Source organism: Lissotriton vulgaris, chromosome 7, assembly GCF_964263255.1.
Source record: "Lissotriton vulgaris chromosome 7, aLisVul1.2, whole genome shotgun sequence".
Taxonomy (NCBI): domain Eukaryota; kingdom Metazoa; phylum Chordata; class Amphibia; order Caudata; family Salamandridae; genus Lissotriton; species Lissotriton vulgaris.
The window spans coordinates 492,962,072-492,988,604 of NC_141695.1; the positions used below are offsets into that span (position 1 = coordinate 492,962,072).

At 44.4% G+C, this 26,533-nt stretch overlaps 1 protein-coding gene across 11 annotated transcripts in view; it reads left to right on the forward strand.

Moving 5' to 3' along the window:
• MAP2K4 (mitogen-activated protein kinase kinase 4) overlaps positions 1-26,533 on the forward strand; it is a 767,786-nt gene that overhangs the window by 119,246 nt on the left and 622,007 nt on the right. For 4 of the 11 annotated variants that reach the window (XM_086930571.1, XM_086930573.1, XM_086930572.1 and 1 more), the window contains one exon: positions 6,614-6,733. The exons of the other annotated variants lie outside the window; for them this stretch is intronic. In XM_086930571.1, coding sequence (XP_086786697.1) covers positions 6,614-6,733 — 120 coding nt within the window. The remainder of the gene's footprint in view (positions 1-6,613; positions 6,734-26,533) is intronic. 11 annotated transcript variants of the gene reach the window in all.

Here is a 26,533-nt window from a genome sequence, read left to right on the forward strand (position 1 = left end):
AGATCAGAGGCCTCTAGTCTCCTGCGGAGTCCCGGCTCCACATCAACATTCTGGAGCTGTGGGCTATCCGGCTTGCACTGAAGTCTTTCCCCCTTCTGTCCGGGGGAGTGTAGTGCAGGTGTTCACGGACAACACCACCGCCATGTGGTACACCAACAAACAGGACGGGGTGGGGTCGTGGACCCTATGCCAGGAGGCTCTGCGCCTCTGGCAGTGGCTGGAACATCAGGGCGTGACCCTGGTGGTTTAACACCTGGCAGGTTCCCTGAACGCCACGGTGGACAAACTCAGCCGTCAGTGCATGATGGATCACAAAGGGCGTCTGAACTCAGGCGTGGCGCAAGGCCTCTTTCAGCAGTGGGGAGAGTCTTGGTTAGATCTATTCGCCACAGAAGAGAACGCGCAATGTAATCAGTTCTGCACGTTGAAATTTCCAAAGCGGCACTCGCTCGGAGACGCTTTTCGTCGCTAGTGGACCTACGGTCTGTTGTACGCCTTTCCGCCTATACCACTTCTGCCCAGAGTGCTGCAGAAGATCAGACGTGACCGGGCCCAAGTTATCCTTGTGGCTCCGGACTGGGCACGAAGATACTGGTATCCCGAGCTACTCAGCATGTCTGTCGATCCCCCGATTCGTCTGCTTCTTCAGGAGGACCTTCTGTCTCAGCAGCAGGGGACGGTCCTCCTCCCGAACCTGTTCAGTCTCCACCTCCATGCTTGGAGATTGAGCGGCGACAGTTGAGGCCATTTGACTTGCCTCCTGAAGTTTGTAATGTGATTCTGGCAGCCAGGCGTCCCTCCACAAAGTTTGTATACGCCTGCAGGTGGAACAGATTTGTGGCATGGTGCACAGCAAAGGCTGTGGATCCACTCTCTGCCCCCCTTTCTGAGGTTCTCCTCTTCCTTCTTTCTCTTGCCCAGCAGGGCTCTGCTCTGGGCACTATCAAGGGCTACCTTTCTGCCCTTTCCGCCTTCTTAAGGCTACCTGATCAGTCTTCTTTGTTCAAGTCCCCGATTGTAAATAGGTACATCACTCTTATGTTCCCCCCTGTTCCTTTCTTGATGCCCCAGTGGGACTTGAACCTGGTTCTGACTTACCTGATGTGCGCTCCTTTTGAGCCGCTTCATAACTGTCCTCTCCGTCTTCTTACGCTTAAGACTGCTTTCCTGGTTGCCATCACCTCTGCCAGGAGAGTGAGTGAGCCCCAGTCTCTTACCTCCAAGCCTCCTTTCCTTTCTGTCCATCCAGACAAGGTTGTGTTGCGGACAAGACCCTCTCTCCTGCCCAAGGTAGTCACAGCCTTCCACACCGGGCAGTCCATCACCTTGCCCACCTTCTTTCCGCCTCCGCATCCCTCTAAAGAGGAAGAGCGGCGCTCTCAAACTATCTGGATCGCACACGCCAGTTCCGGGTGGATGACCAACTCTTTGTTAGTTACGTGGGCGCTATGAAGGGACGGGCGGTGCACAAACGGACCATCTCTCGGTGGGTCGTGTTGTGCATCAAGGCATGCTACTCTTTGGCTAAGGAGGAGCCTCCTGTTGGGCTGAGGGCCCCTTCCACTCGGGCCACGGCAGGTACTACTGCCCTGGGCCGGGGGAGTCCCCTTGTAGGACATCTGTCATGCAGCTACGTGGGCCTCGCTGCACACGTTCGCAAGACACTACTGCCTGGACAGCCAAGTTCGGATGGATGGCATCTTTGGCCGTTCCGTCCTCCAGGACTTTTTGGTGTGATTATTGGTTCGCAGACCAACAGGTTGGTATTGCTGTGGTATCTATTCTATGGTAAGGAATCTAATACTAACCTGTGTCTTTCAGATGCACAAGTTACTTACCTTTGGTAACAATATATCTGTAAGAAACAATAGTTAGTATTAGATTCCTTACTGCCCCAACCACCCTCCCCGTTCTGCGAACCGATATCTAGGGTTAAGGTCATCCCCTTTCAGGGCCCTATTTTCATGGCACCAGTGTTGAAATGACGTCAGCGTGCGAGGGCGGCGTCTTAGTACTCCAGCGACGTCATCCCTGCGCCAACTACGCCAACGACAGACGCGTAAGGGTACTGCTACGCAAAAGTTTCCGGATCCAGTCTGACGCCTGGGGATATTCTAAGGTAAGGAATCTAATACTAACTACTGTTTCTTACAGATCTATCATTACCAAAGGTAAGTAACTTGTGCGTCAAGGTGTTTTTCCCATGGCCCTTTTGTTTTTTCTTCTGCTGCGGAAGTTCTTCCAAAGTGGGTTCCCATGTAGTGGTGTGGCCGGGCATTTTCTCCCCTTCCTGCCTGAGGGCTGGGTTGATTCTGAGTGCTCCCTTGTCAGGCGTCGAATTCCCGGTCTTTCTGGAACCCCGGGCTGTTCTTCTTAATTCTGGCAGCTTCTGCCTGTTGGTACTGTTCTGGCTGGCCTGTTGCCTTCCATCTGGGGGCTCACCTTCTTTTCCCTCATTTCCTTGGGCCTTCTGGGCTTCCTCCTCTTCCTGTCTTGGCAATAGATGGAGGCTCTTTTGCCTTGTAAAGGGAATGAGGTGCTTCAGCCTTTCTAGCCTTGCTCTTGGTTCTTCTGCTGGGAGGGTATGGGCCTCTTCGATCTTCCTCTTCCGTCTACACCTTCTGGGGTTGGTGGTGTTCTACTTGTGGGAGTTCCTCTTGCCTGGCAGGGATGATGTTTTCACTTCTAGCCCGCAGATCTGGTTCCCTGTGGGACCTTCTGTTCTGTCCAGGCTGGTGGGGTCCTTTCGCAGACCCTCCTTCCCCGTGGGTATTGCTAGGGTATCTATTCTACGTGAAGGAATCTGCAGCTAGTAGTCTCTATCAGATGTACGAGTTACTTACCTTCGCTAATGATGTATCTGGTGGAGACAATTCTAGCCGCAGAGTCCTTCACGGCCCGCCCTTCCTCCCTGTTCTGCAAGAACCCTTGGGTTGGTCTTCGGTACTCGCCTCCCTGTGGGGGGCGGTGTCTCCTGTGAGTGCCTTCTTTGCTCTTGACGGGTGGCTTCGTTTGGTTGCGGTTGGTTCCTCCTCTTGGTTCCTGGGAGGATGGGGTTACGGTGCTCTGTGCCCCGCTGCTCTGGCTACTCCAGGTTTGGGAATTGTTTGCCTTCAATCTCGGTCCTCATCTCCCTTCCTCTTGCTGCTGGGGGTCATGGCCCCTCTGATAACCTCCGGATAGGGCTCATATGGCCAGGCCTTGCCCTTGTTCCTTGGGGGGTTGTTGCCCTCTATGCTGGGTGGCTTGGAGGTTTGTTGTACCTATCTGTCTTGGGACTGGCTCCCCCTTCCTTGTTCTGACTGCGGGTGGTAGGCCTGCAACATGGGTCATGCCTTCGGCATGTTCCTTGTCTCCAGGACACAGGGAGGGGAGGGGAGGGAAAGGGAGGGGGAAGGCTTCTACATACCGGCAGGTTGGCTGCTCAGGGCTCTGTTCTGTTCTTTCTTCTACCCCTGCCTTTGGACACTGCAGTGTTGCACTGTTCCTTATGGTGTCGTTTGTCCCCACTCTCTTTTGTTTCTACTCTTTCGCACACTGTTCCCATGCTCTCTCGGTTTTTGTCTGGTGGCTCTGCTTTGTTGTGCAGAAAAGTTCTCAGAAGAAAACTGACGTGGGTGTGCCGGGGTGGGTCTTATGTGACCTCACTGACGTCATGTACGCAGGCGACGCCTGGGTGGAGTTGCGTGGTGTCGCCCCGCACCGACATTGCAAAAGTTTCCGGATCCAGTCTCACGCCTGGGGATAATTCTACGTGAAGGAATCTGCGGCTAGAATCGTCTCTAACAGATACATTGTTACCGAAGGTAAGTAACTCGTACGATGCAAACTGAGGTGTGTGAAAATCAAAAACTCAATGAACCTGTAGTTTTATGTCGGAGATACTGTGTGACCTGTGGTTTTGTATAACTAAAGAACAGGCTCTGAAGACGGCCAAGTTCGGAAGTCAAAAGAGTGTATAGTGTCAAGTGTAATAATGGACAGTATGTATACAGTAAAGTCCTTATTACCCTTAAAATCACTATGCATGTGGTATTATTTGACAGACGTAATCAATTTAGAGTCTAAACTAGGGAACTGGTGATGGAAGGCAGCAGTCCTAGCAGTTAGTGAAGTTGCAACTGTCAAACACAATTAGGTTGCCCAGTTTGATAAAATGGTTGCCGGGAGTTGCGAAGGCCTTTTCCTTAAATTTGGGCTTGCTAGTAGTGCCCTTCTTCTATTTTGGTGGTAACAACTTTATCAGCTGAACCGGCAGTCACGGTCATAGAGGGTTAACCAGCGCTGATAACAGAAGGGTGACTTACCTCATTAACATGGAAGGGTAAGTCACCTTTAGCAATTAAGTACTCTGCCTGTTAATATTTTGTTTTGTTTCCTTTTTTTTTTCTTCTTTTTTTAAATATACAAAAGCGAGTCCCTCCGTGTGCCGGTCTTGTGATGCGAGTCACAGGCTATTTCCCTGCTGTCATGGCGACCCCTGGCTGCCTTGTAAGAGCTCCTGCTCTAGCTGTGGGGTTGCCATGGAAGTGGGACATTGCTGGTCATGCAGGTGCTGCTTAGCACAGGATCAGACTTTGAAAGATGCGGATCCCGTGTAACGGGTGCTTTCCACGGCCTTAGGAAGCTGAGAAAAGCACATATTTGGAAAGCTTCCGCCCGACTCTAAAGGAACCAAGCAAAAAAATATATTTAAGAGGGCAATGCGAGGTATTTGAAGATTCGTAGTGACGAGACAGGAAGTCTCTGCTACGATTACATGTGAGTGGGCATTAACCCACTGTTGGGAAACGAAGGCAGTTTGCTGTCTGCCAAAAATTGTATCCTGAAAATAACAGCTGTGGGAAATATTTTCTAGACAGCAGTGTAGCTAGAAAGAAAAGGCCCCAGGATGTGCGTCAATACAACAAAGGACTCCTCAACCATTCCAGACATGGTAGGTACTCATGGGAGATAGGAGGCCACATCCACTGGCTTTATTCGAGATGTCCCATAAACTTTGGGTAACGGTACTTTCAATTCACACCATAATGTTAACGTGCCATAGTGGAGAGGAGTGCAGTGGGATTTGCTCTATCTTCCTTCAAAATATATTTTAGGTAAAGCCATTTCAAAGATTTTTTTTTTTGCCAAAAACATTTAATAAAAAAAAAACAATATGCCCTTGTGTTAACTTTAGAGTGATAAGGTGACCTATTGGTCAGGATTAAGGACTGGATTAGGTACAGTTTTTTCTTTCGACGTTTCAATTCTTTGCCCATGCGGACTAGCTTATGTAGGCGAGACAGGACGAGAATTGAGACTCCGACTGTTAGAACATAAATCGGACTTAAAAACTGGTAAACAAAATGCCCTATTAGTGGACCACTATAGGGACCTAAAACATGGACATTGTGATTTTGAGTGGTTTATAGCGGAGAAAATAACGATAGGGAGAAGAGGTAACAACTCTTGAAAAAAAGAGAAAGAATAGGGAACAGTGGTATATTTCCACACTGAATACAATAGAAAAGGGTTTAAATACCAAAGAAGACTGGATGCGGATAGTTACCTAAGTATACAATAAAAAAAATATGCAAAGGGTCTATCATGAACACAGAGGGGAGGTGAATAAAATAATAAAACTTTGTGCAGAAAGTACACCATGAACATAAAGTGTAAGTGAATAGGAAACAGTTAAATTATCAGGATTGCTTTATTAGAAAAAATATTAGAATATATAGGGGATAAGAGATTTGTATAAAGATGCAGTTAGACAAGATAGGTAGATCGAAAAGATATGCACATGAACAGAGGCTATCGGTGCCATGATTTTCAATAGGATTCATCACAAAGGAAGGAAGTAAGAGTCATTAAACAGATACTTGAAATGTTACGGATTTGTGAGGGGAAATGTAAAATTATCAATCCAGTATACACGAAACGCCAAAACATTAGCTACATTAGACGCGTTATTGGGAACGATAAAGTTAATTGAAAACAAGTGTGGTCCGTCGTTGATTAACATGACGGCAGAGTAGGGCTGAGAAGAAAGGAGAAGACGCGAGCATGCGACGTAATGACGACTTATGCGAGAACGCGGCTACATATAGAGTAGCAGACGGGACGGGGGTTTAACCATTGCTGTAAAAGAAACCTGGTTAAATGCTGCGCTCGTCGGAATAAAAAGGTGAGTGAGCAAGGACTAAAGAGGGATATGGCCGTGCCACACTTGACTAATAAAGGGAGAGGGGGGGCGCTTAAGATACAGGAACCGGGGGCCACTAATTTAAAATGGTAGGACCCGCGAGGGAATAAGAGGTGGTCTTTTGAGCAGACGGTGGTCTATGTATAATAAAGTCAGACAAACGCTGCTGAATAAGCAACCCACCACAGAGGTAGAGCATTGAATTGGAATGAACCCTGACTATTTGCAAGGCATTTTAATGGTGTGGTTTGTGTACTTATGAAGGACTCGGGCAGTCCCTTGTACACATTACGTGAAGATAGTGCAAAATAGGTGCTCTAGAGGTAAATAAAAATATAAATATATACCCTGAGTGCAAAATAAAAACATGAGTAAAATATATTAAATTGTAGGGTAATATGTGCCTTTTTTATACACTATTCGCAGCCACGAGCTAAGCACCAGAGTGAGTGATAAACACGAAGGCAAGGTGTTTAAAGATGTAAAATACGGACTGTGCAGAAAGATTGATATACCACCGGGCCAATCCATGATAATGTTCATCAGGTGAGAAGAATTTGTGTAACCAATCTCAACTTAACTATGGGATGGTTGATGTGATGGCAAACTGAGAGTAAGGTTTTGTTGGTATATCTTTTAGAGGAAACCTGGAATACCGGCTTTATATCCACCTCAATAACTCACAGAACAAAAAGAGAAAAGGTATATTGATGGAGCTATAATTAAGATGTGATTAAAAAAAGGAGGGGATGGATAAAAATAATGATGACTGATTTATTCACTATCTCCTAGTATCAGTGAGGAACCTCTCCTAACCATTCTCGCATATGAGAACATCAGCAAGGAATAAAAATCCCAGAGTGCAGTGAGGCACCGGTGAGTGGATTTTATCAGATGATTGTGAAGTTTGAAGATAGAGCCTGTGAATGTGTGAAGAGCTTTAATGGGTATAGGCTGACAAACTGGAGGTTAGATTTGATGCACTTATAAATGACTTAATGATTAAGGTTTTTTGTTAAAAAGAAGTGAATGGACCGGATAGAAATGTGGCAGAAGATGGTTTCTTAGTCGTTAAGGATAAATACAGAAATTATTTTTATATTTGAAATGGGAATGTGTTTTGGAGCATGCTGTATAGCAGAAACCAATAGTTATTTCTAATTAAAAAACTTTTTAAAAAAAGGAATGTATTCATCTACTGATTGTATATTATTTTACTTGTAGGTTTGAATTCGTACAGATCCCTGAATCTGAATTTTAATTGTATTACATAAGGAGAACAAAGTGTATGTCCTGAAGAAGATGGTATCAATAATAGATATGCCATCGAAACGCGTTGACGCCTGATGATTAAGGAGTGTTAAATTGGGTCTAAGTTAGCATCATACTAGAGACAAGAGAAATAGAATGGTGCTCTAATGCTGGTTATTGATTAAGCCAATTAACACAAGTAAAGACAGAGGCCATTGTCTTTCTAGGTTTCTCCTTTTTAACATACATTGTGGTTTTTAACTGTATTTCAATTTGAAATTGTGTGCTATATAAATTGTATTTTGTGAAAATGTTTTTGATAAAATAAATTAATGAATATATTTTTTAGATTAAAAAGATCTAGTGGTTGCTTTATAAGTGCTTCATATGGGACCCTCAAGAAGGGGTGTGGTTGAGTTGTGTGAGCAGTGTGACTGTTGAAAATGTGCATTGTACCCAAAGGGAACCTTCTTTTTAACCTGAAATGTAACAAGTGGGACATTGATACATAGTCAACTTGCCTCACACGGCGAGGAACCCAAAAGGTAGAAAGCAGAAGTATCAGGAGCAGCAGAGTATAGATCTTGGAGAATAGACACAGGAGATGGGTAAATAGTTGGCAACTTCAGGTAAAGCAACTTCTTTTTTGCACAGGAAAACATCAAGGTAGAGAAGGGGAAACAATTCCCCAAGATAGAGGGGAAGGAGGAAGACCATCAGGTGTAGTGTCCTTACGGGAGAAATTAAAATGAGGGCTGGCTGTCCACAGCATTATCAAGGTTAAGTCACAGTGACTTATCCCGGTGAGGTGAAAGCCGAGGAATCCCATACACAAAGGCAACCGACAAAAGGGACCTAAGTCAGGGAAACCTCTGGCAGGAAAGGACGAGAATAAAACATAGTGGCTTGCATAGAACTTGGAGCAAGACGAGATACTCAGTTACCCCTGGGTGTGTGGGTACATATGTCTCTTCAGTCTATGAGAAAAAGGCCACAAACCTCCTCAAATATCATATCTGCAATTTATCATGTAACTTATAAATACGGTGTTCAACCCATTCCATGTCCTACATGTTGTCCATGTTTTAAGATGAGTCATAGTCAATTTCCAGTGTTGCAGAATTCCCAGTATTGCCACCCCTAGGGAAGAGGTGAGCCATCTATTAACATGTTGGGTCACTGTGGGAAGATCAGAAGTGTCCTGCATTAGCACAAGTTAAGCTGTCAAAGGCCTGCCTACCCCTGAGGTCCCTCCTGATATGGTCTCAAACCTGCGACCAGGAGGCCCTCACCTGGTCACACATCCATAAAACATGGACCATATTGCAGTCCAGTATGCCACATCAACAACAACGGGAAAACATACTAAGAGACGCATTATGTAACATTCCTGGGGACCAGTGGTGGAGGATCTAAAAAAAGAAAAGATACTTAAGTGCAATTCCCTTAATGTCTTCTTAATAGTCCACCAGGTGTGTATTTTAGTCATCATCCAAGAATTGTGTGTTACAAGAAGTTTCCTGCCATGGACGCAGTGCTATGGTGGTAGGAGTTGAGAAACAAGGAGCTAACAATGCAGCATATAGTCCAGTAATAGTCTCCCGCAAGTTTGTCTAAGTGTGGATATATTGAGTAATGGGTGAGCTAGGGAGGTCAATATGCACTTTCTCCAAAACATAAAATAAGGTGTTGGATAATTGATTGATTTCCAAAACTGGGAGCATGGAATTGCAAATTCCTGTCTTATGCCGGGGAATGATTAGATGGAACCTCTATAAACAAGATCATCAATGTGATAAATAGCATGGGTAATTCAGATGGACCAGTGAATCTCCTCCCCAACCAAAGCGATGGCCGCGTTGCGCCACAGTGGGGCTTTAGTGTGAAAATGACTCCGATCTTGCACCAGCCGATGAGGGCTATGGCAAGCGTACTGGGAAATGTGAATGATCCGGTTGAAGAGAGGGGTACCCAAAGACTGCGAAGTGTACTAGATGGCAAGGTGCCCGGACGTGTGCAATAGGTGATGCTCCAGCAACACCCATAAGGGTGTGAACTGGGCAACCGGTATATGGAATGTAGAAAACAAGCATTCAGGCACACACTAGTCCCAGTATTTTTGAGTCCAACTCATATTGAGTATACAGGTTGTTGACTAGAAATAAATCCAATCCACTGAAGTTTTACGTTTTTCTTTTACTTCACAATCAAAGTCACAGGTAAAGAAATCTAAAACGCTGCTGCCGACACGTGTTTCGTCCTCGAGGACTTTTCAAAGGCTAAAGGACAATAAAAAAACCTGTGAGTTGTAAATTCTGCTCACAGATTCTGTAATGACAAATTAATGTATAATAGCTCCTTTTCAGAATGTCCCTGTCACTGACCGCGCTAGTAACAGTCCTCAACTATTGCCTATTTCCATTGATGACAGGAAAAATAATATGTGGGTGGGACCTTGATAAGTCCACTCGTTTCCGATTCCCGGCACAGTCCGTACGACGTGTACTGGGACTAGTGTGTGCTGAATGCTTGTTTTCTCTGTGGATATTGTAAACATACCTTTCTGAGTTTTGTTCAATTAGCACCTACAGTGACCTGGTGCGTAGCACGACAGAACCACCTGAACCTTAATTTCACTATATAACTTCGTTTTGTAATAGATGTGCAGCCATTTAGGCCTAGTCCAGTATATGGAATGAGCCAGCTGTTGTGCCAACAAATATCCCTACAAATGTGGGAGACATTAGCTGCCCTTCTCTGATGAGAAGTTGAGCGTTGCTCCCTTTATTCTCTGTCTATCTGGACCCCAGATGAATCGGAAGATAGAGTGCTGGATTCTTCTTAGGTAGGAGACTGATATGACGAGGGGCAGAATACAGAAGATGTCGTTGAATTTAGGGATGACATTCATCTTAATGATCTGAACCCTACCCCACAGGGAAAGATTCTGAGCAGACCAACTTTTGAAATCACGCTAAATATGGTCCACGATAGGTTGCACATTATCCAGAACCATGTCTTCCAGACCCCAGGTTAATATGCATCCCAAGGTTTTCCAAACGGCATTGAAGCCACTTAAATTATAGGTTACCCAGAGAGGCTGTGGTGGGCATTAAAGTCTGGGCTTCGCATTTTGACCAGTTAATCTTATAGCCAGAAAAGTGTGAGAAAGAGTACAGTTGAGAAAACAGAGTGCCTGTTGAGGCAAAGGGGTCTGATGATGTCAAGAGAAGTTCATCTACATAGTAAAAGGCCTAAACCTCACCTGCTGTCGTGTGAATGCTCCTAATACTGCCATTAGATCGAATGGCAATCATCAGCAGCTCCAAAGCCAGCAGGAACAACAACCGGGATAAAGGACATCCCTGTCTGGTACTGCGGTGGATGTCAAAATGCAGGGAGGAGAATTCCCCACGTACAACAGATACAATGGGAGAAAAGTACATGCTTCTGGTTAATGTGATAAAGTTGTGACCTATGCCCAGGGCCGGACTGGCTACCTGGCGTTAAGGAATGCTGCTGAGCTGGGGGTTGATTTCGTTGATGGGGACCTGCTTGTACTAAACAAAATTTGTTTTACTTAAATTATTTTGAAGTACACGCAGGTCTACATGAAAGAAATCAGCTCCCACCGCAGGGATATCAGCCCCCAGCTCGGCAGAATTCCAAAACGCCTGGTAGCCAGTCCGGCTCTGCCTATGCCCATCCTCTCTAAGGTCCAAAAGAGGTAACATCAGTCAACGCCTTTTCGGCTTCCAAGCAGAGAAGGACCCTCTCTTCCATCTCATCCCTCACCTGCCAAATAATATGAGAGTGCTCAGATGGTTGGTCGAGCAGCATCCAGGGACAAATCCCACCTGAGGGGAATGAGGGCCGTAATAGTTTTATTCAAGTATATCTCTATAACCTTCTGCAAAATCTTAATGTCTGCACTTATCAAAGAAATCGGGCGGTAGCTTGAGCCTTCCAGGGGGACCATCCGAGAGGAGGAGTAAACAGTGGTCAGGGAGCATTCAGGCGCCGATGAAGATGGTTGCTTACCTGTAGCTCTCCCAGGAAGTGGCGGTCGCCTCCTTATTGAGAAGATGGAGCAGGGTCAAAACAGCCACAGCATGAGGGGGACCGCACACTGAAGGACAGAGGATCAGTTTCCCTGGCGACCCGACTAAATATCTGAGTGAGCGGGCGCACCACTGTCTTTCTTCCTGTGTGGCGGAGCCGCAGTGTTGGAGGTCATCGGTTGGCAGGGTCATTGGCTGCAAGAGAGCAGTAACTTTAGTGACAGTTGTCGTTGGCCGAGGACATCATTAGCGGGATGGTAGTAGCAGCATTCCCCTACATAGTGAATTTGCCCCATTCACCACATCACCATTTTGATTACCACCTCTGTTTCTGCGACTGTACGAGGAGGACCTCTGGGTTGATGAGCCTGGTGCCAGGGGCTACCAGCAGATAATACTGCCTGCTGCATTTTAAAGATCTTATCTGATCAGGGAGATATTCAGGCATTCACCTATCTTACTTATTGAAGATTATACTCCCCCAACATACTGCTTCCACTAGTGAGTTACACACCCTGGCAAACACCCCAAGAAGGTCTTGTAACACCAATGCATGCAGGCCTGTGTAGGTTCAGTTTTAGAGTTGCAGTAAAGGTTTGGATCACATCATGAGATAATATAGGTTTACTTTTATAGTAAGGTTATGGTTCACTTATAGGATTTGGGTCAGGACCAGATTAGTATTAGTGTAAGCACACATTTTAAATTTGGGGCTGTATTTGAGTCAGGGCTAGAGTTATTAGGAACAAGGTATTCGGAAAATTAAGGAATTACTTAAAAAAAACACACATTGGAAAAAAATGTTTTCCTGGATAATGACATCTTCCTGATTATTCTAAATGAGGTAAAACATCTTATCCAATCAGTAGTGTTTATCGTACCAGTTGCCACTCAGATCATGCAAGTCATTCCTCCTTGTGGGGAGTAAGGACATGATGAGTTTTAGATCCAAGGCTTTGGGTTCCCACAAGATATTATTGTAATCTAAAGAAATGGTGGAGCAGAGTGTATCTGGTCCTAAAATCCTTTCAACCAGACTCCACAACTTTGAAGAAAGGTTTTGAAGGACTGGTGTTGAGCATGTTCTCTATGGAGGGCCCAACCATGTGGTGCGGAATCATTGCTAATGATGTGTCATGATGCACTAGCCTTATAATCCAGTTCCAACAGCAGGGATTTGAGTTTCCACTCTTCACTAAATCCGCAGCCAACCTCACACTATCGACATGTTGGTTAACAGTAGACCTGGGGAAAGTAGATCCACGGATAGTTGGATTGGACAAAAGCGAGAAACAGACTGTGAATATTTTTAAACTTCGGGACTGGACACCAGGGCTTAATCTGTACTGCAGGATTGCTGGTATCTGAAAAGATGAAAAGACTTATAATAGGGCTATAGTGTTGATCTCAAAGCTAACCTATGATTTTCTGATGCGGTTTACAATAACCTCCTAACACTATGTGCGTTTTCCACTCAGTTTTGAAATGGAACTCTCTCTGTATGTCCTCTGAGATGTAATACAAAGTAGCTGATATAACTCCAAAAAATAATCTAGGTTAGTGTACGATGTCTGCTGCAGAGACCTACCTTCACTGAAATGCGGCAAATTCCATGATTTTACTTAAATTCAGTATAACTGGTTGATAACTGTATTGTGAAAGCCATCAATATCATACAGTTCTGCTATACTTGTTAATCATAGGTTTACTGTTATCAATTGCTTCCTAATATACTTGTCTAACAACCTTGTGTTGTCCACACTATTTCATTGACTTCTACTAGGAAAGTATTTCAATCAACATTTAATTCTTAATGGAGCAGAAAACCTCTAATAAAAGTAAAGTATGAGAAGACCGGGTTGGTAATCCACATGGATTACGCCTTGTGGAACAGTCAAATGCAAAATGTTGTCATCCTAATGTATGACTCATGGTGAAAGTGTAAGATCGAAAATAAGAGTTGATAGTCCTAAGAGATAATTCTCGAAAGTGAATGAATCACAAAATAGGGTTTATGCTATGTTATTGGATGACTTTTAGTGGAAAACAACAAGTGCAAGTCTACAGCCTCTATGATTCGGTAGTACCAGAACAAGGCTCCAATTTCAAGGATGTCTGTCGCCGACTTCTCAGGAAAACCGGATTCAAAAGTCCTAACCTCTAGCGGCAAGTCCCACCTCAGTAAATATATATCACCAGTGGCTAGCAAGGACATCATAGACCACAAGCAAGTTGTACTCTAGACATTTAAGATGGCAGCCACAATGAGAGTCCAATAGCTACAAGGGACCTGTTGTGCTTCTTGTCTTTAATCAGGTGCATCACACTGCTTGTTGCTCTGAGATGCAAGGTATCTGACCAGACAGCGTCAACTCTTTGTGCAGGAGCCTAGGCGTAGTGTGTTGCACACGACCTGCACATATTACATCAAATAAAAAGTTCTTAGATACTGTTTGCCAATGTTTTGGTAGAACAGGCAATGGTCTCAAAAGTCCTTTAGAGCTAGTACGTGATTTTTTAATGTGGGCACAAACAGAACATGTCTAAACATATTATTTACCATGGGTAAGCAGAGTTAGCGGCATAAAATACTTTTTACTGTGACCATAGTTTTCCCAATTTCAGGATGCACACAGTCTTGAAAACCAACTCATAACCTGTTGATTTTAACTGTGCAGAAGGCAAATACAGCGTCTCCTAATGACACATTATTTAATCTTTCTCAACTCTGTGTTTCTAAGCCAGGCTACCTTATCAATAGATTGTAATTTTAGATGAACCTCTGTTACTACAAGATAACCATATTAATCAGGGCTGCATCATCAATATTTTGTGTTTTTACTTGGTAATATCAAAAGAGACAGACTAGCTTTGCATTTTCAATTTCAGTTTGCGTCTGCCGAGATAAGGCATCTGTCTCCCTTGTATTTTTGCTAGGTTTGTAGTTTTTCTCAAACTCCTAAGTCGAAAATAGCTTTGGCAATCTGAGTTGCTGAGGAGTCCATTTCGTAGCTGGTTTTAAAAAAAAGAAAATTTCTATGGCACCTGTAATACTCTGCTGTGTGTTAAGCTCTTAATTAATATCCACTCTTGATAAGATCTCTGTGCTGCTAATAGTTCTTTGCCTGTGATAACATAATTCAACTCTGAAAGGTAAAACATCAGACAGAAATCAGCCACTGGATACACCTGTCCTGTTAACGAATCTCTATGGGGCAAAACTCCTTCCATAAAATGATTTCATGCATCCGTTCCTAGAATAGTAGAAGTTTCACGTTTGCATGCTTTAAAATAAATGTGCTAGAGAAATGCCTCTTAAAGAAGCTAAAAGCTTGAACTCGTTCTTTGTACAACACAAAGATAACTCCTCTGCAGAGAAGTTTAATAATGGGCTCGACAATCTCCAAAATTGTTGTGCGAACCTTCTATAAAAATTAGCAAAGGCTGGGAAACGTTTGTACTGCTTTTACAGAAATAGGGATGGACCATTGAAGAATTTCTGGCACTTCTCATACAGTTGTATACCCTGAGGACGGATTATATATTCAAATAATTCTACTGTTGTGATGTGAAATACAAACTTAGCAATTGTAGCAAAAATATGTTTTCTTAACCTCCTTAATACTGCCTTAACATATTGTTAGTGGTATTTAAGTAACCAGAATAAATCAAGATGTAATTTAAATTATCTATGTAAAACATGTGCAAGAACCTTTTCAAAACTTCATCGGTGGAATACTGGAAAGCCGCTGGAGCACTGCAGAGGCAAAAGAAAAGAGGTAATATTAAGATAAACCAAACTTGGTGTGAATGGAGTCATCCTCTCATTTCCATCACAGACTAACCAAATGGTAGGCTTCCTTGAAGTCCAGCTTAGTTAAGATCCCTGCATTTTTTATATCATCCAAAAGGATAGCAATCATTGGTAATGAAATTCTATGGTAATGAGAAAGCTATTGATTGCCCTGTAATCCATACATGTTCTCAGCTGACTTCCCATTTTTGGTACAGAAAAAAAGGGACAATGAACCAGGCATTTGTGAGGGGATGGTGAACGAATTTGCTATTTTTTTGTGTGTATTCAGTCTAAGATGTTCGGTCTCAGGCTTTGTGCGCACATATACTTTACTACAATGAATGCTGCTCTGGGTTTTAAATCAATCTTGCTTTTGTAGTCTGTATGTGGAGGAAATATACTTGCTTTCTTGTTGTCAAGTACATCATGAAAACCTTTATAGCAGTCTGGTAAAGTGGTTACACAACCAATTACACAGAGTGTTTCAGTGTGGGTTAATGCCTAGGAAGAGCGACCATGGAATGTTTTCTGCCTGAACAGGTTACTATAATTTGATTTAAAATTTTAGGTTTAGCTGCCCAGTCCGTTTTAGGATTATGCAGAGTCAAACATAGTATGCCCAGAATCACTTTACATACTGTACATCAGTCAAGGCAAAAATAATCTTCTCATGATAGTCTTAATGTTCATATAATTTCCTGAAACAAACCTAAAAGTCCTGAACAGTCTTTTCCCGTTGATCTGGCTGACTTTAATTCTTCACTTGACAAGGTATTGGTTGTCTTGAGAATTCAGTTTTCCCATTTGCAATTTTCCAATCAGAATGCCAACATTCGACCAGTAGTATCGAATGATGGCATTCTGATTTATTCATGAGGCAGTTGATTTTGGAGAGATTCTTGGTGAAACACACCGTCCTCAAGATGGTCTAGTGGACCCTTGTTGCCGTTGAGAGACTGAACCGTTGACGCAAACATCCTGTTTGTTATATATTGAGTGATTTGATGATCATAACAACTTATGCAAAAGTTTAATTACTGTTAATGTATAGTACCAGTGATGTACAAACTATACAAAGCATCTAGCAAAAGGGTGTTGCATCGCTACTATTAGTGTTGTAACTGGTGTAGTAGTGTTTCTGTTGCCATACATGAAAAATTAGATGAATGTATTAGCATGTTTTTAAGGGATTTTAGTATGACTATTGTGTTTAATTGACAATATAAAAAGTGCCATTATATATCTTTCTTGAAAATTACCCTGCTGTTGATTAATTTGTTCACTTTTGTGACAAAGTTGAATATTGGATCTAACACGTGAATGAATCCTTAAGGAACATTGTTTAATTGTTACTCTTTTAAATTCAGCTCCTCTTTATCTAATGAAAGAACATGTGATTGCCAAGAAACATCCGCATTTGCTTCAGGAGAATGGTTGGGGTCTCCACCTCAGCCTTTGCAATCTCCACATTCATGCGTGGATTTTGAGTGGTGACAGGTGAACAACTTCTACTTTCCTCCAGAAATGGTTGATGTAATCTTGGCAGCCATGCATCCCTCAATGAATACTGTATACTCTTTGCATTGGGACTAAGTTGTGATTCAGCACTCACTAGATTGATCTCTCCAGGTCAAACAGTCTGATGCTTTATTATTTGTCCTGTCTCTTCCCTACAAAGGCCTTGCCTTGGACACAATTAAAAGTTGAGTTTTGGCCCTCTCTGCCTTCTTACAGTTGCCTGATCTGCCCCTTTTTATTTGTCACCTGTTGTGATGTAACATGTATAGTGGTAGTTTTTGACTGTGGTACCATGAAACCTTCGACTTAATCACTGTTTTCTATTTCAGCTGTTAAGATACCTTATAGATCCTTGTGACACAGCCCCCTGATCTTTATGTTCATTAGACACAGAGCATTGTTTGATCAAATTGATGGTATATGTTTCAAGTGCTAAGTATCTGAAGACTGCATTTGAAATGTACACCATTAGTGAAAGGCTAAAACATTTGCATCAGACAGTAATACGTTTTGTCTTTTTGGCAAAGTAATTCTAGGAAGGCTTCTCAGTATATTTACAGCAAACTGCAATAGGTAAAGAAATTCAAACGCAAATCAACAACACAGATGGAAATTAAATAAGACAAATATGGTTGGGAAATAGGAAATGTGAGGAATGGTGCTGAGGTGGAAGCCCAGTAGGGGAGGTAACTGTTTAAAACCACATATTGAAAAGTGTACAAGGTATTATTTGTCTAGATGGAGATGTGAACACAGCCTCAAAGACCGTGAGAGACTAATTTGTCCACTTGAATGAACCTAAAATGTCTAAGCTGAATTCAGAAATGACTGAGGTTCTGATTATGGGCGGAGCCCTCCACTTTGGAACAAGCTTTGTTGCCAGATACTTTAAGTAGAGCCCCAGTTTAGTGGAGACAGTTCTTAATCTTTGTATTTACTTTTAATAGAGCTTTAACTTTAGTTTCCCCCAGATTGACAAAACAGCTTTCCCAACTGTTCCTTTTATTTATTTTTTACCTGAAAATGCAGCACAAAATGCTTCTTTTTCTTTCATGTGAAAATCGCTTTGTAGTTCTTCAAATTCTGGTGCCCTTGCGTAATTTTCTTTATTTGGGACTGCATGCTGATCTTCTCGATTTGTCTGCAGATCATTCAGAACTCTTCAGCTCAACTTATGCTGGCTCTTTACCCAGGAGCCACATATGCGAACATCTAGATATTCTTCTTTGGTTCCCAGTGGCAAAGAGATTGACCTTAAAGGTCTTGTGTATTTGCCATGAAGGTTTATATGCGACTGGTTTTATATTTTTGCAGAACAGCCTTCAAGCAGGCCATCTTGTAAAATACGAAAAACCTTTTAAGGCAGACTTCTTTGGCTTTCTAGAATTAAGACATGCAGCTAGAGCCTTCCCGTTCCTAATGGTCAGAAAGTGGAATGTCCTACCTCTGCTCTGTATCCCACTTTTAATCATATCACTTTTTGATCCCTCTGGGGCAGACTACTTTCTATCTCCAGACTTAAGAGATCCCGACATGTTTCTGGCAATCAAGAATTAGAATTCCATTTCTCTGGCTCTATATTTCAGCTCTATAATTTCACTTTTTAAAACAAAACTTCTGAACATGTGGCTTGTCGCACAGGTACCTGATGTATAGCATCAAATGGATGAGTTGCTTTCCAAGCACCGGGGTACCCACCAGAGGTAATTCAGTGCATAGCAAGTTCAGAAAACATAGTTATGACTGCCGTCAACCAGTTGAGCCTTATGACCCAGATTCAGTCATGTGTGTCCGTGGATTGGGGGATCTGGGAAATAGCAGAATGTGTCTGTGTAATGCAGAAATGAATGCATGACACCGATTACACCTAAAAGAAGATAAAGCAGTGATGCTGTACCTTGTCCTCACCACTCATATCCATGCACCAGTGGCTGTGGTGAGAAAAGTTCGGCTAATCTTTAGACTTTTTCAAAAACAATTGAGGTACTGCTGTGGCTGCGCCTGAAGATGCTCTTCTGCTTTCTTTAGTTCAAATGTGCCTGCTGTTTTAGATGCTGTTTCTTATGAAAGCAATGGTTGCTCATGACTACTCTATTGAATAGTCTTGTATACTAAAATCTTAAGAAAAATAAGTTCTAAGTTAGTCTTAGTTACATTCCTACAAATATATTAAGTCTATGGCACTTGTGGTGATGCTGAATCTGATAAACACATCCTTCTCCTCTGGAAATAATCTTTTTGTGCCTACTCCAGGCAGTTACAAACCAAAGCTACTATCCATACAATATTTAAAAGTTTGACTGAGGGATCACTATCGTATTTACTGGTTGCGATTTTTGGAATAACCTGCCAAAGTGTATGCTTGACATCCTTCCCGTTTCCACGTCAAAAAGCAAATAAAGAACTACCTGCTGTGTTTGAAAGAATCCTGTTAGTGTCAGGGTCCTTTGTGGAATGTTATCTTTGGTTTATCCTTTGGTAGTATTCGCCTCGCTACATTCCGTAAATCTAAATATTTTTCATTGTATTTCTGTTGGGTGGTTGGTTAAAAGTTATCATGGTTTATTTCTGTTTAATAGTTTTGCCATCTTTGAATAAGAAGGATAGTCTGAATAATAAAATTCCAAGAGCAGCAGTAATAATTCTGAAACTTCTCAATGAGATGACTATTACGATCACGTTGTTGTGTTTGTGTAAATTACTTTTTACCTACCTCAAAAATGGGTACATTATTTTCAGCATGAAAGCCTGTGCATTGGTTACATGCTTTTAATTGTGTTGATATGCATTGTACATTAAATGATGGTATGGTTGTACAGAAAAAACAAAAATGTTATTAGTTAGAAGAAATTTTGCAAACAGGCGTTTTTAATTTGTTAATGTACACCTAGTCGTATTCAAAGTTGCTTAAGTCTCGCATGGGGAATCTTTATAGTTGTTGTTTTATTAATATGCAGATTTGTAATGGCTCAGTAAAATCTATGTATTCACTGTATTTTAATATGCACTTGCACGTTTTAAAATATGTATTCATTGTTTGGTATGCTATTGTGCACTGGCTAGAGAGTTACACCTAAAAAACATTTTTCAAATTAATGAGTTTCCCAAAACTCCAAGTTTTTAAATCTTCTTGGACCAATGGAAAAATAATATGCTAGAGTCCTGATTATAGTGGGCCGGGTTCAGCTGTAGAGGGTTACTGTATGGAAGGAAATACAGTTTCCTCCCAGTATCTGAGCACCTGAATCTGGTTATTCAGAGTTTTTATTCCAAGACTTTTTTTGAGATTCTAAGAATACAACAGAAAATATAGTCTTAGGTGGTAGGACTCAAAGATTATAACATAGGAAAACGGCAAACGTGCCATTATCTTCTCCATGAATCACTGTGATGGGTTTAGATTAAGTTCAGGAAGAAATGGCCCTCAAGCGTGTGCGTTTTCGAAGTCCAAAAACATATATCATAAGGCCACGGTGCAAACAGGTCAGGGGGAACAAACCCAGGAGAAAAACAACCCCTGCTAGTGTGTGGATAAAGATCCACACGACACAATTGAATCAAAGTCCTGTGCACACGTAATAAATATGGTGAGGTTCCGGTGCCAGAACCTAATGTTTACAACAGTGTCCATTGGTAAATAAGGTGGCTTAACATCTGATTTTCATGTGAAAAGAGTTTGTATTTCAATTTGATCAGCACAAAGAAACAAACCAGCCGACACGTGTTTCGTCACACCGTGTCACAGATGTGACTCTTCAGGGCTGTTGGTTTGTGTGAGAACAAGATTGCGCGTGCCTCTGTAAATCCACCCGGATCACGGCAAGTGGGAAAATGGTCTATATAGAGGATGGGTGAACAACACAGGACCCCCTAGTGTCCCAATTGTATAGCAGGATACGGAGCTATTGTGCTATAAGCGACGCGACCGCCACATAGCACCCTGGGAGAACAGATTTACCCCAACTTGGATGTACCCGTCCAGAGTTGCCCCCGTGTCTCCAATTGGGACACCTGGGGTTCCTGTGTTTTTCACCTATCCTCTATATAGAAAATTTTCTCACTTGCCACGATCCGGGTGGATTTACACCGGAGCACGCGATCTCGTTCTCCCACAAACCAACAGCCCTAAAGAGTCACATTTGTGACACGGTGTGACGAAACACGTGTCGGCTGGTTTGTTTCTTTGTACTGGTCAAATTGAAATACAAACTCTTTTCACATGAAAATCAGATGTTAAGCCACCTTATTTACCAATGGACACTGTTGTAAACATTAGGCTTTGACACCGGAACTTCACCATATTTAATACGTGTGCACAGGACTTTGATTCAATTATCTTATCCATGTACAATGGTGTTAAAATATAGAGAGAACGTGTGGGCTAATTGGAAAACAAGACAGTTAACTGTAGCAGGTCGATCTTGCTGGCTGACATGATGCTAAGTATTACACTCTATCTTTGTTAGAGTTTGTCATGGTGGAATCAATAGAGTTTCCAAATTAAAAAAAAGAACAGAAGTGGGGAAAGGTTCGAGAGGGAAGACAGGATGTAGATACTGGAATAGAAGACATGGACTACACAAGTGAGCAGTTTGGAAAGAAGAGGATGGTGTAATGCTAGCTTCCTATGGTTGTACCATTTGGAACGAGAAGAATAGCACTTGGGATGAGACGGTGGGAAGATCAATAACTGGTCAACAGTGTTTTGGCAAACTGTGTTAATAGTCCACATGCCAGTTACTTCTCCTTTTTCATTTGTTGAATTTATGCTCGTCTACGACTCTGTTTTCGCTGTATGTTTTCTGTTTGTATATGTTTTTATCATATCGTGCACACCTTAAGCTGAATTAGACCCAAACCCACCAAGTATGGTCAGATACGTATTGGATTTTTTCCTATTCTAATCATATGCATTTAACCCCTAAGGTGACCATAAAATCAAAGAGTAGCAAATTGTCCTACTTTGAGTGAAGGTTAACGAAGGAGAGAAAGAACACAGACCAATAGAGATTTGTTCTGGAGCTTAATCTGTTTTGATTTTCATTGTCTGCACACATCGTGCCAGATTGGCTTGAGTAGTGGACTCTCCAGTAGGATGTGTCTTAGGTCTCTGGGTTTGTCTGTGCAGTTCCAGCATCTAATTCAACAAGGCCAACATTTTGGAATTTAGTCGTTGTTCAGAAGGATTTATGTGCTGTTCAGAATCTACATTGTGTGACAGCAGGGGTGTTTTTGAGACCCTGAGACCTGGCCAAATTGTATTCAGTGACAAGGTGGCTGAATCGGGTTTTGAAGAATGTGTAAAATAAAAGTTTAATGACATTTGTGAGGCATTTGTATTCTTTTATTGTTAATAGTTTGTAAATTGTGGCTGCACAGTAACCTCTTTGAGTACATTTCTGCCAGATTTAGATGTGGCTTGTGTGATTTTAGAGAGGATGGTCTTAGTTTGGAAATGTATAGAGATCCATGGATTCAAGGTTACATTTGGTTTTGGAAGATTTGTAATTGCATCTGTTGTTCTTTGGAGCAGAGGTATTTTAGTACATTGATCCTCTTTAGGTATCAATTTTCCCAGTATACTGTTTTCTTTTTATATTTAATGTTCATTGTGCCACATTGATGATATGTCTGAATGTTTTGTATTGTCTTGTCATGTTGTGGAGAGCATTATCTATGTAGGGCTTACTTTCTACTGTTTATTATGTTCACTTTGCATGCTAATTTGGTACAGTTCATTGTGATCTTTGATAATAGTTGAAGTGTGTATCAGGTCTTGTTCATTTAAGAGTCAGGCAGGGGTTTTTTGTTTGTTTTCTACAGTCTAATGGAAACTTAACAGAAAGACTGTTTGGTATTTAGGAAACACAGCTATATTGAGACTACCCTGATGTTTCGAGAGTCTTGATTTGAGTAATATAATTCTCACTCTTTAGAGTGCCAGTTAAATTCTGAGATGGATTTACCTAATTTCCTGAAGACAAATGGCTCGGTAACCTGAATTTAATAAGGTTAGCTAATGGTGAAATCATAATTGTTACCTCCTCTATTGCATCCACTTCATTTTTTTTTTTAAATATATTTTTATTGCAGGAATCAGACAAAAGTACAGAGTAGACCAGCAATATATGCCCAATCGGACAAAACGGTATCAAACACATCCCCTCTCATCAAGCCAGAAGTGTACACAGCCATTCAGCCCACAACCCGAAGGTCGGGCGGCGAACACCAATGGGGATCCGCTGGAAGGTCGAAGCTGGTCCGGATGATCCAAAGAACGTCATCTGCTTTTCTAACTCACCCTACAAAAAGAACAAAAGAACCCCCCCCCAACAACTAGCAAGTCTAATAGAAACCCCCCCCAACCCCGCCATCAGTGTGTCGCAATGCGTGTAGGGAAGCCTATGGGAGACGTACGGGAAAGTGCAATGGATAAGTGACCTATAGTGGACTAACGGGACTCGGGTCGTGCCGCATCTTCACTTTCGGAATCGCTGGGAGCGCAATAATCTCTGAGGGCCTGCACTAACGTTTCCCATTCTAGTGCTGCCTCCTGCACTCTCTCGTTATTCTGCCTTCTGGCCAATTGATAACGCAGTGTGCTCTCTCCTGCCGCCCATTTCAACAGTTCGCCGTGCCACCTAGCCTCCGTTGGACCAACCCTTGCCTTCCAATTCCTGGTCACCTCTCGTTTTGCGAGGAGAAGCCCCAGATCAATAAATTTGCTTGTGATTTTATTCTTGGGGGTATGAGGGAACCAGTGTAGGAGCCCCACCGCCGCGTCAACCGACAAGGATCTCCCCGTCACCCCAGTCAAGGTATCTCCCACTCCAAGCCAATAGGAGGACAACGCCGGGCAAGACCACAGCATGTGGATGAGGTCCGCCCCGGGCGCACGGCACCTGGGGCATTCCGCCGAATCCACGGCAAAGTACTGTTGAATCTTCGCCGGGGTCAAATAGGCCCTGTGAAGTACGTAAAAGTGGACTAACTGGAAACGGGCGTGGCGTGCGCCCTTCCAGGCCCGCCTCATAAGCTGTGACCAGGTCGTCTCCGGAATCTCCTTCCCTATATCCGCCTCCCAGCGGGTTCGTAAAGTGGTGAGGGGGGTCAACTCCTCAGTGATCAGCCTACCATAGAGACACGTGACCGCCTTGACCGTCCCTGCGGACATCATAACATACTGGCACACCGGGGACGTAGGTGGTTCCTCTAGCCCGTTCTTCCAGTGCGCTTGGATCGCTCGGACCAGAGCCGTGTGCAAAAGGAAGTCGCCACGAGGGACGTCAAAGCGGTCTATAAGCTCCTGAAAGGGCAATAACGCCCCGTCCTCATAGAGGTCCCCCACTAGCTGCAGTCCCGCTTCCTCCCAGTGCCCCAGGCGTGACCAATCTCCCCCGTGAGGCAGGGCCGTCAACATACCCAGTGGTATTTCGGGTGCATATGGTAACCGTAACTGTCCCCGGGCGTGGGCACGGTTCCAACATAGTCGGATGGTCCTTTCTTCCAGCGTCAGGTCCTGCAATGCCATACGCTGTCGCAATGTGACGAAGGAGATAACATGCCTAGCCATCCCGGTGCCCCTCCCGGCCTCTGGGCCTCGGAACTCCCTAGCGACCTCCTGGGTGAAGGTCTGCAGCTGCGCCGCCAGGTAATACTTCTCAAAGTCCGGCACCGCAAGGCCACCCTCAGCTTTCGGCCTCATCAGGGTCTTGAGGGCCACTCTCCGGCGGCCCGAACCCCAGAGGAAACGCACCACCATAGATCGTAGTAGACGAAAGGTGGCCGGTGGGATCCAAATCGGCAGCGCACGGAAGTAGTAGAGCAGCCGGGGGAGCGCCACCATTTTCAGTAGAGCGATCCGCCCTGCCACCGAGAGCGGCAGGGTAGCCCAGAAGTCCATGCTACCGCGCAACGCACGAGTACAGCGAGCTATGTTCCCATCCAGGAGATCAGCTGGGTCGTGGTAAATGTGTACCCCCAGGTACTTGAAACAGTCAGGTTCCCATCTGATCTCCCCACCTATGTCAGGGCTGGGCGTTCCCCTGCGAACCGGAAACAGACAAGTCTTGGCCCAATTTACCCGAAGGCCCGAGACCTCCCCAAAAGCCGTGAGCGCCGCCGCGGCCCCATTCAGGGCGGCCACCGGGTCCTCGAGGAAGAGCAACAAATCATCAGCGTAAAGCGAGACTCGATGTGGGCCCGACTGCGTTCGCAAACCGTTAAAGTGGGCCCCTGACCGGAGCAGCAGCGCCAGTGGTTCCACCGCCAGCGCGAAGAGCAGTGGGGACAACGAGCAACCCTGCCTCGTGCCTCTCTCCACCGAGTATTGCGAGGAGATCAGAGGGCCTGCCCTCTCCCTAGCCGATGCCGAGGCGTACAACACCATGGTCCACCTGACAAAGCCCTCACCCAGCCCGAAACGCCGCAGTACACTGCACAGGTAGTCCCATTCCAGGCTATCAAAGGCCTTCTCCAAATCCACCGAAAGGATCACCGGGCACAGGGCTTCCAGGTGCGGTTCCCCCAGTATGCGAAACAGCCTGCGAATGTTCATGGTCGTGTTCCGCTTGGGAATGAATCCAGCCTGGTCCTCATGAATTAAGAAACGCATGTGCCCCAGTAGCCTCGACGCCAAAATGCTGCTCAGGATCTTATAATCGACCGTCAGCATTGACAGAGGTCGATAGGATGCCGGGTCAGACGAGTCTCTACCAGGCTTGAGGAGGGGAACCACCAGGGCCTCGCACATCGAGCCGGGGAGGCGTCCCAACCGCTTCGCCTCTCTGTAGACTATCAGCAGCCGCGGCGCCAGGAGGTCAGCGTAAGCGGAGTAAAATTCTACTGGGAGGCCATACAGGCCCGGGGTCTTATTCCTCGCCATCCTTTTAATGGCGCCACAAATTTCGCCTAGTTCGATGTTGGAGCCCAGAGCCTTCGCCACTTCCGGCTCCAGAGATGGCAACTCCAGGGGTCGCAGGTAGTCCTCAATCAAATCGGGGTCCCTGGCAGAGCTACTACGGTATAGTCGCTCATAGTATCGCAGGTAGCAGCGCAAGATCTCAGGCTGTGTGTGCACCTCAACACCCTGCGCCGTGCGCATGGACGTCGTCGGAGAGGTCCGGCGCGTAGAATTGGCTAGCCACGCCAACAGTGCGCCCGATCTATCCCCCTCCACGAGCGACGTAGTGGTGTAGGCCTTGTAGTCGAAGCAGCGTAGCCGCTCGACCTCCGCCGCCACCTCCTCCCTCGCTGCCGCCGTGCGCTCTTGGAGTTCAGGGTGTCCGGGGCGGCGAAGCTCCATCTCGCGGAGCTTTCGATCAGCCGCCGCCAAATCATCAAGGATGACTCGTCGCATGCCCACTTTTTTAGTAATACAGTAGCCCCTGACCACCACCTTAAAGGCATCTCATTCCACCGCTCTCGATCCCGCAGTACCCCCATTAGATGCAAAGTACTCCGAGATTTTGTCCTCCAGGTCCGCCTTAAAGACTATGTCTTCTAACATCTCCGGGCGCAGTTTCCAGGTGGGTACAGCAGGGACCCCGGGAAACCATTGAAGGTCCATCAGGAGAGGGTTGTGGTCCGAGATAGTCCTGGTCAAATATTCAGACCGGACCGCCGCGGACACCAATTCCGCCGATCCCAAGAACCCGTCCAGACGCACGTGTAACTAATGCAGGCCCGAGAAATAGGAGTAGTCCCTAGTGTCGGGATGTT